General features: G+C 43.3%; 1 protein-coding gene across 27 annotated transcripts in view; it reads right to left on the bottom strand.

Moving 5' to 3' along the window:
• Positions 1-437: 437 nt before the first annotated feature.
• LOC110531861 (EH domain-binding protein 1) overlaps positions 438-9,162 on the bottom strand; it is a 67,875-nt gene continuing 59,150 nt past the window's right edge. For all 27 annotated transcript variants that reach the window (XM_036987738.2, XM_090183965.1, XM_036987743.2 and 24 more), the window contains 11 exons: positions 7,869-7,959; positions 7,429-7,595; positions 7,222-7,270; positions 5,915-6,436; positions 5,704-5,755; positions 5,226-5,272; positions 4,967-5,078; positions 4,739-4,838; positions 4,553-4,626; positions 3,058-3,172; positions 438-2,363 (listed from right to left, as the gene is read on the bottom strand). In XM_036987738.2, the coding sequence (XP_036843633.2) occupies positions 2,267-2,363; positions 3,058-3,172; positions 4,553-4,626; positions 4,739-4,838; positions 4,967-5,078; positions 5,226-5,272; positions 5,704-5,755; positions 5,915-6,436; positions 7,222-7,270; positions 7,429-7,595; positions 7,869-7,959 (1,426 nt within the window). In that variant the 3' untranslated portion in view covers positions 438-2,266. The remainder of the gene's footprint in view (positions 2,364-3,057; positions 3,173-4,552; positions 4,627-4,738; positions 4,839-4,966; positions 5,079-5,225; positions 5,273-5,703; positions 5,756-5,914; positions 6,437-7,221; positions 7,271-7,428; positions 7,596-7,868; positions 7,960-9,162) is intronic.

The raw sequence follows: 9,162 nt of genomic DNA, 5'->3' as shown, positions 1-9,162 counted from the left end.
GACCCTTATTCCCACTGAAAACTTGTGGTCAATCCTCAAGAGGCAGGTAGACAAACAAAAACCCACAAATTCTGACAAACTCCAAGCATTGATCAGTCAGGATGTGGCCCAGAAGTTAATTGACAGCATGCCAGGGTGAATTGCAGAGGTCTTGAAAAAGAAGGGTCAACAGTGCAAATATTGACTCTTTGCATCAACTTCATGTAATTGTCAATAAAAGCCTTTGACACGTATGAAATGCTTGTAATTATACTTCAGTATTCCATAGTAACATCTGACAAAAATATCTAAAGACACTGAGGCAGAAAACTTTGTGGAAATTAATATTTGTGTCATTCTCAAAACTTTTGGCCACGACTGTATGTATCCACCTTGAAGTGTAAGGATTCATGAATGATTTCCATATAAAAATGTTGCATTAAATAGACGCATTGTGGTTTCTCCGAGTCATCCAAAATAGCTTTTATTTTCCAAACATTACAAATAGTGCAAATGTACGTAACATTAAAACAAACAAAAAAAATTCCCCAAAAAGCTATTTCAGAAAACTCAAAAGCACATTTCTCAAACTCACACAGGGAATAGTAAACATTACCACAGTAACTAACAGCAGGGTGGTAGAGGAGGCAGTTCAAACACTTCACCGTCAATTTTTTTTTCACTCTCAGTCAAATGGCATCCCAAAATCACTCAGGACAGAGTCTAGTTTTTACTCTGTTGTGTTGCGCCGCAGAGGTCAAGCTAATATCAACCTCTGGTCCAATCTTGGCCAAATGATCGTAATACTGTTGTAAGGAAGTGCTGGTGTTTTAATCTTAGAATATTTTTCTGCAAAAGTAAAGTGTATTTTTTTTTAGACCGTGTTAGGGTTAATTGTTTACTGCATACACTTTTGCACATTACATCCTCTGTCATAACAACGTGCATAAGACTATATATAGTAATACTACAAAACATGCATTTGCCTGATGTTTTCTGTTCTGAATATTGCTGTTCTCTAGTATTTTTAGATCATTTCATTTTCAGACTCCACAGCTTCTGCGTCAATTCATTGAATTAATAAAACAACAAAACCCAATCAATGGAAACAAGACATTACAAGGCTAATGTCACAAAACAGTAACTGAACTCAAACTCACTGCATAAACATATCCAGACCTGGAACAAAGTTCCTACTTCCAGTCATTTTTTTAAAACTATGGGTCTGGTCAAAAGGCACATTTGACAGGCTGGATCTGTAAGATTATCTGTTGAATACCGATTCAATAAATAAAACCATAAATTATTTTGGATAAGTTAAAACGGTTTTGTTCTTTCAGACACCGAGCTGTAGGGTACGAAACTTGCTACCGTATAGACTCCACAGTTCTTTTCCCTTTCCCCCCTACAATCTCCCACTCTGGTTAAACATTTAACATCTTCAATACCAAGACCTTGTCGACAATGTCCGTTTTCTTCTTTCCTCGACGTCGATAAACAATCAAGACAACAGATGTTTGCTGTGTGCCGTCTGCACAGGGCAAGCCAACACACTGCAAGAAATAAGAAAGATCCTTTTTTTTTTTTTTGCAATATTTGTTTGGCACAAGTTGAGTACTTCCCGTCCATCTCTCCATTGTAATTGGCAATAAATCACAGACCGCTCCTGTCAGCTTCATGTAACTGTAGGTGAAGACGGGTGAATCAATCCACCTGCTGCATGGGCCTAAAGTTGGTCTTTGTTATACATAGTAACTGGAGCCCTGTCCCGTCCACAATATGCCATTCAGTGGAAAACACCTTCTATATGTAACCCATGAAACAATACACTACTGTAACAGATTCTACAGTAAGGCAACTATCTGGTGATAGGTTAGTTAGGGATATGTCTTTGTGACCCGACGTTAATACACAAAATAGATTGCACTCACAATGACACGCATCAGCGCACACATTCGCACGCACAAACACAGGTACACACAAACTCTGCATCCATATAGAAAATGACGCGACAAGAAAAACACTTCAATCCAATCAAAACACAATCTGAAAGAGCAAAGCGACTGATGATAACCAGTCATAGGTTGGATTGAGGCTCAGTCATATCATGGAGGGGTGTGGGGGGAGGGACGTTTTCCGTCCTCTTAGTGCAGTCACATAACACTGTTCTCAATCTCTTCCATGCTGTGCTGATGTCATGAGCCACACACATACAGCATCAGTCCCAAAGTGCACCCAGGTGACCTTCCACAGGGCTGCCTGGTTCAGGTGTGTCCGGCGCCAGGCCTCACTGCAGCACACACTTCTCCTCCTTGCTTTTCTTGCTGTACTTTCTGCGTCTCTGCTCCAGGCCTCTCTCCAGCCTCTCATCCTCCTCCAGAGCCCTAGGCACAGAGGACAGGGAGATAGACCTGCTAGAACAGTAGTCCCAAATAGTCCCTCTATCGGACTTAGGTTCAACCGTGTGGCAGTGGAAGACAAAGCTCACAAAGACACCTGATATCTCATTCACCCCATCGCATACTGTCACCCCATATATTAACAGATGGATACACCCGTGGTTTATGTTTAGCAGAGGGTGTCAAGTGTTTTGCTGTGTGTGTTCAGCATGTGTGACTCAGCTGGGCCAGGGGACTGTGTCCCAATTGGCACCCTATTCCCTATATAGTACACTACTTTTGACCTGGGGCCATTTGGGCTCTAAGTAGTGCACTAAATAGGGCAGGGATCATCAATTAGATTCAACCGTGGGCCGATTTTATCTTGAGCGGATGGTCGGGACCAGAACTTAATTACAAATTATTTGTAGACTGCAAATGGACCGCAAGAAGCCCAAACAGATCAAATATTTGACTAAAACATAATGATTTCAAACCTTGCGTAGAAACTTGTACATGATCACGTGTCTCTCTATTATGTGTGGGAATACTTGGGAACAGATTCCAAAAATTAAAATAACTTGCAGCTGTTTTCCTGGTCTTTTTTACAGTATTTTATGTCCAACCATGAAAATAAATAAATTTTGTTTTTTTTGCTCATAAACTTGAGGAGCCAAATATGCAGACATGGCCGTCTCACCCTCTCTCCTTGGCATCCATGTCGTGGACCAGCTCGTCCCTCAGGTTGACCAGAGACACCAGCTCCTGCAGTAGCAGCTGCTCCCTGTGCTTATGGGCCGCTGTCTTCTGCCACTCTGGAGGACAGAAAGAAGAGAGTGGAAGAGTGGATGCGGAGGAGAGGAAGACAGGGAAAGAGTGATACAGGATGGAGGGTGGTACAGAGTAGAAAAAGAGTTGTTGCGTTGCCAATGTGCAATTTAGTTCCATGACCAGCTTTTTCTTGGATCCTTAGTCTTTCTCCTTTTTTTTACTCTATTGGCTTTCACCTTGCTCTAATAACATTCTAATAGCGTGTGAAACATAACAAGAATGTAGCTCCCCTGTAGCTTACTTTTAAACTTCTCTTTAAAGATCAATGAAATATATATATTTATTTTTTTGACCCCTTTTTCTCTACCATTTCGTGATATCCAATTGGTAGTTACAGTCTTGTCCCATCGCTGCAACTCCTGTGCGGACTCGAGAGAGGCGAAGTTCGAGAGCCATGCGTCCTCCGAAACAGGACCCTGCCAAGCTGGACTGCTTCTTGACACACTGCTCACTTATCGCGGAAGCCAGCCGCACCAATGTGTCGGAGGAACGGGAACGCCACGCCCGCCACAGGAGTCGCAAGAGCGTGATGGGACAAGGACATCCCAGCCGGGCAAACCCTCCCCTAACCCGGACGACTCTGGGCCAATTGTGCGTTGCGTCATTGGGTCTCTATTGGTCGCGGCCGGCTGCGACATAGCCCGGGATCGAACATGGATCTGTATTGACACCTCAAGCACTGCAGTGCCTTAGACCGCTGCGCCACTCGGGAGGACCTCTTTAAAGATCTAGAACCTAATGATGAAACTGGAAGTAAATAAAGGATTCAGATAAATTATGACATTAAAGAAAGGATCACTTCCTCAAACCAACTCAAGGGCAGATACCACTTGGCACAGTTGGTAGGTCTGGCTTTTCCAAACAGATGAACTAGCGTGAGTCAATCACGCGCAAAGCTTACCGCCATACTTCAGATTCCCTTTGCAGACTCAAAGCTAGAATCCTTAGCTGCTACATCCATTTTTGGACTCAGAAATTGATGATATATATACCCATTGATTCTTGAAGAATAGGACTTATAAACGCCTCGTGAGCTTAGTTCAACTGTCGAACCCCATAAGCGTGTCTTACTCTAATGTTTGTAAACAACGTAAATGCCTCAAAACATGGTTAAAAACTGTACATTTGATCTCATGTATGGTCAGTCATTGCATTAATTAGCTCTGTCTATGAATTTGAGAGGGGTTACATTCATCCAGCCCCATCCCTTAGCTTTTTAGACAAACAGGGGAGGGGGAAATACATTGTGATTGTTTCAATTAAGGATTTGAGCTTTAAGACAGATTCTTGCTATTGTATGTCACTATGACCAAAGAGTTGCACCATGAATCTTGTAGCTCAGTATATCGGTACTGCAGTTTTACCTTCAATAGCCATCATGTCTCTCAGTTCTCGGTTCAGCATCTCAAACCTCGTTTCCAGGTTCTGCTCTTCTTGTCTGTGGAGCGGAATAACTTTTGGTTAGATCAATGTCACGGATCTATAATATGTCAGAGTTGTTTAAAGCACAAGGTAACGGTGGAGAACACGGCGGGGATGGTGGAGCTTACAGTAGCTGCAGTTGGTCTTGTCTCCTGATGAGGGCGTTCTTCTTGTTGACCAGAGTGAACCACTCCTGAATCAGCTTCTCCTCCTGCATCTTGTCACTACCTACATGTATGGAGACAGAGAGGGCATCATTATAAAGAAGAAGCCTTGAAAATACTGAACATTTATTCAAGGGTATTTTTCTCTTCCCTCCCTCCCTCGCTCCCTCCCTCCCTCCACTCCCCCATCACCTGACTCCATCAGTCGGCGTAGTCTCCTTTCCACTATGTCTGCCCTGCTGTCAATGTGCTTCTGTTCCGTCTCCAGGGCCTTCATCTCACTCAGTGCATACTGGCTGGCGTCCTGGGCACGCACGCACGCACACAGGCACACACACACACACACGCACACGCACACACATACTTCCTTCATATACAGAACATTGGTATTTCCTTGATGCACGTAAGTGTTTATGACAGCGGCAGGCAGGGATTTGTGAAAGTGACAGACCTGGCACCCCTCCTCAGCCGGTCGTCCTTCTTCACCAGCTTCCCATTCTATATGGAAAATACACACAAGCACAGTGTAAGGAAATACATAGGAGCATAATGCAGTAGCTCCACTGAGCAATTACTAGACGAGCATTAAAGTGGCAAACTAGACTGCGATGGCAAGAGGCAATTAGCATAGTGTGATAGGCCAAGGACTGATCCTAATGACAGGAAACCATCAAAGTAATTAGAGTGAGTGATGCCAATGCTCAGGGGGTGGATGAGCCAAGTACAGCAAAGAAAACTGTGATGACTTGTGTCTGTACTCTCTCTCTCTCTCTCTCTCTCTCTCTCTCTCTCTCTCTCTCTCGCTCTCCTAGCCACTGCACCTCTGATGGGTGTTGTGCAATCAAAGTTCCTGGGAAAATGGAGACTCAGTAAGTCTGTGTGGGTGTAAACTCCAATAACATCCTACAAAATCAATATACTGTACGTACCTGTTTCTGATTTCCTTCTGGTAGCTCCACCCTCTTCCTGACCTGTAGCAACCTGTAAATACAACAAAGGAATCACTCTCAGAGATGGAGAAAGAGAGATAGCAGATTAAGTGGCCGAAAGTGGAGAGAGAGAGAGAGAGAGATATAGCAGATTAAGTGGCAGAAAGTGGAGAGAGGAGCGAGACAGAGAAAGAGATCGTAGGCCGCTTACCTCGGGTGTGTCTGCCTCGTCTATTGACCTGCGTTGCGACCGCCGCTTCTTAACCAGATCTGCATCCTTTAGCTGGGAGAACCCAGACTTGGCAGATAAGAAGTGTGTCCTGGGGGGTGCGACGGGGGCCTGGGCCCCTCCTCCTGCCCCTGCAGCCTGTAGCCGTTTGGTTCTAGGGGGCGGGACCACGTCCCCATTGGTGCCCCCCTTAGTGTCACTATACGCCTCCTTCTCTGCAGCGCCCCCATTGGTGTTCATTGTGAGGGTCTCATCTTGGATCCGTTGACAGTAGCGTGCAGCGGCCTCCGGGTCGGGGCCCTCCCTGCTCTCCCCGGCCACGCCGTAGCTGGACTCCCTGCTGTCCGCCTCTATGTGCAGCACGCTCAGCTCCTGGCCCAAGAAGTAGGTGCGGATCTGGTTGAGGTAGGTCATGACGATGAGGCGGTCAGGGACGGCCAGGAGGGCCATGTCTGAGGGCTCCATCAGCCGAGAAATGCCCAGCTCAGCAAAGCCGTCGAAAGCCTGGGGGTTAAAGAGGAGACGGGGTGGATGGGTAAAATGCAGTAGTACTTAAGTAAAAATACTTTAAGTTACTACTTGAGTCGTTTTTTGGGGGTCTCTGTACTTTACCATTTCTATTTTTGACAACTTTTACTTTTTCTCCACTACATTCCGAAATAAAATAATGTACTTTTACTCCATACATTTTCAGGACAGAAACATTTACCTACAAGAGAACATCCCTGGTCATCCCTACTGCCTCTGATCTGGCGGTCTCACTAACCATAAGTGTTGGAGTGTGCCCCTGGCTATATAAAATAATAAAACAAGAAAACCATGCTGTCTGGTTTGCTTAATATAAGAAATGATTTATACTTTTACTTTTGAGACTTAGACTGTCATGTTTACATGAATTCTGATTATTTCCAGGGATCTATCCTGAACATCCTGAAATATATGTAAATATCTTTGTTAGAAATGATATTTTATTTCCCTTGACGGAGTAATGCAGAATGTAAAAAATGGCTCAACTCACCCCACTCTCCCCTTCAGTAAACGCACTCAAAAATGTAAGTATATTTAAAACCAAAAACTTCTACTCAAGTACTATTTTACTGGGTGACTTTCCCTTTTACTTCACTCATTTTCTATTAGGGTATCTTTACTTTTGGGTACTTTTTTCACCACTGGTAAAATGTTCAGGTGGTAAACACTTCATGATAATAATTCTAGGCCTAGGAAATGATGGGTTAGCACATTATACTCTGACTGATTATCACACGCCGAAATAACATGTCGGAAATCACCTTCTTGTTGTTGCGCTTGATGTCATAAGGGTCCAGCATCTCAAAGTTTCTAAGTAGCGAAAAGAGAGAAGAAAAAAATCGATACACAAGAACAGGAAACAAGTTCACACAAAAAAATGATCATGATGTCATTTTCAAAGGTTAAAGAAACCATAACATAATGCCTGTTTATGTTCTAGGTCTAAGCTCTCCACAGACGGTACCTACATCCTGTCCGGGTGGAAGTGGTGTAGAAGGGCACAGAAGGCCAGGCCGTTCCTCCAGGATGTGCTGAAGTTAGTGATCTTGACCCCCTTGTGTTCTTTGGTGGCCTCCTGACACCACTCCAGTAGTGACTGGCTGGAAGTGACCAGGCCAGGACTGGCCATGAGGCCCTAAAACAACACGAAATCAAATATAATAGGTCAATTCGGAGTTAAATCTATGGTATAGAAATGACCAGGTATCACATAGCAATAACTACAAAAAAAGTGTTGTTTTGTCATTGACAAAATTGACAGTTATGATGGTGGTAAGGAGTCAACATTTATGATGGTGCTACGGGTAAACATTTATGATGGTGGTAAGGGTAAACATTTCATAAGTCAATGATGAAACAAAATGGATGGTGGAAGATTGGTCAACTGATACGACTATAAATAGCGTACTTCTGGAGAAGCAGCACTGTCTTGACCCATTTCCTGAGAGTTTGCAGGTCTGCGTTCAGGCGTTGTTGGCTCCTCTGCTGCCTCCTGCTGCCTAAAAAGAGAAAGACAGGGATTTAATATGACTTGACTACGCAGCAACAATGTTTTGCTCTGGATTTCGTTCTTCAAACTGTTTAGTAGCAACACATTTAAAACAATTGCAATGGATGAAATATATGGCATATTCTCAAACAGTTCATTTTCATGCAAGCATAGTAGCAGTAGTAGTAGAATTAAAAACAACTAGGGGAGAGAGTGGTAAGTTGAGCTAAAGGGGTAAGTTGAGTCACCCTTGTTTCTAATCATTATACCAAAGATTTAGGAAGAGGTCATCATTCCATGGAGTACGTGAAGAAAGAACCCACATGGGAAAAAGTGCAAAGCAATTTACGATTCTCACTAAGACTCATTTATTGCATTAGAGGTTTCATGACGCTTGTATCTAAACCAAAAGGAGATCTTTAAAGATCAGTTGGGGTCTCCATAAGCTTCAATATGCGGTCCTTAACCTAGTATGAAAGCGCATCCTTGAAGCTGTATGGGAAAATATAGCCAAAATGTATGTTGAGCCAATAGCCATGGTTGGAGTAAATTGAGCCAATGGTTGAGCCAATAGCCATGGTTGGGGTAAATTGAGCCAATGGTTGAGCCAATAGCCATGGTTGGAGTAAATTGAGCCAATGGTTGAGCCAATAGCCATGGTTGGGGTAAATTGAGCCAATGGTTGAGCCATTGGCAAGTGTTTTCTTCCCAGACATAATGCAAGGCATTATCACTGGAGTATGAGGCAACAACAGGGCCTGGCTTATGTTATAAGTTGGGTTTTTTTAAGTACAAAGTGTTTGTTCGGTGTTAAGCCTGTGTTAAAAGATACTTAAAATGATTAAAAGACAAAAAGCTATTTTTGATTGTGTTGAATTGTGTTTGGGAAATAAAGACAGACATGATTTTAAAAATGTAGTGGTAATATTTCATTCAGTACAGACATTTGTAGGCGGCTTGATTTACCCCGTTCCCACGGCTCAACTTACCCCGTCCCACGGCTCAACTTACCCCGTCCCACGGCTCAACTTACCCCATACCCGGACCGGAGTAAATTGTGCCAAATTACCACTTTTTTGGACAAGCTATGTTTTCAAAACGGTCATGTTTACATGAATTCTGATTATTTCCAGGGATACACAACATCCTGAAATATATGTAAATATCTTTGTTAGAAATAATACATTATTTCCCTTGACGGAGTGATGCTGAT

The sequence above is a fragment of the Oncorhynchus mykiss genome, chromosome 9 (assembly GCF_057628025.1).
Source record: "Oncorhynchus mykiss isolate SJ-2025 chromosome 9, ASM5762802v1, whole genome shotgun sequence".
Classification (NCBI taxonomy): Eukaryota; Metazoa; Chordata; class Actinopteri; order Salmoniformes; family Salmonidae; genus Oncorhynchus; species Oncorhynchus mykiss.
The sequence above is the reverse complement of the archived record's forward strand: the minus strand, read 5'-3'. Positions and strand labels throughout refer to the sequence as shown.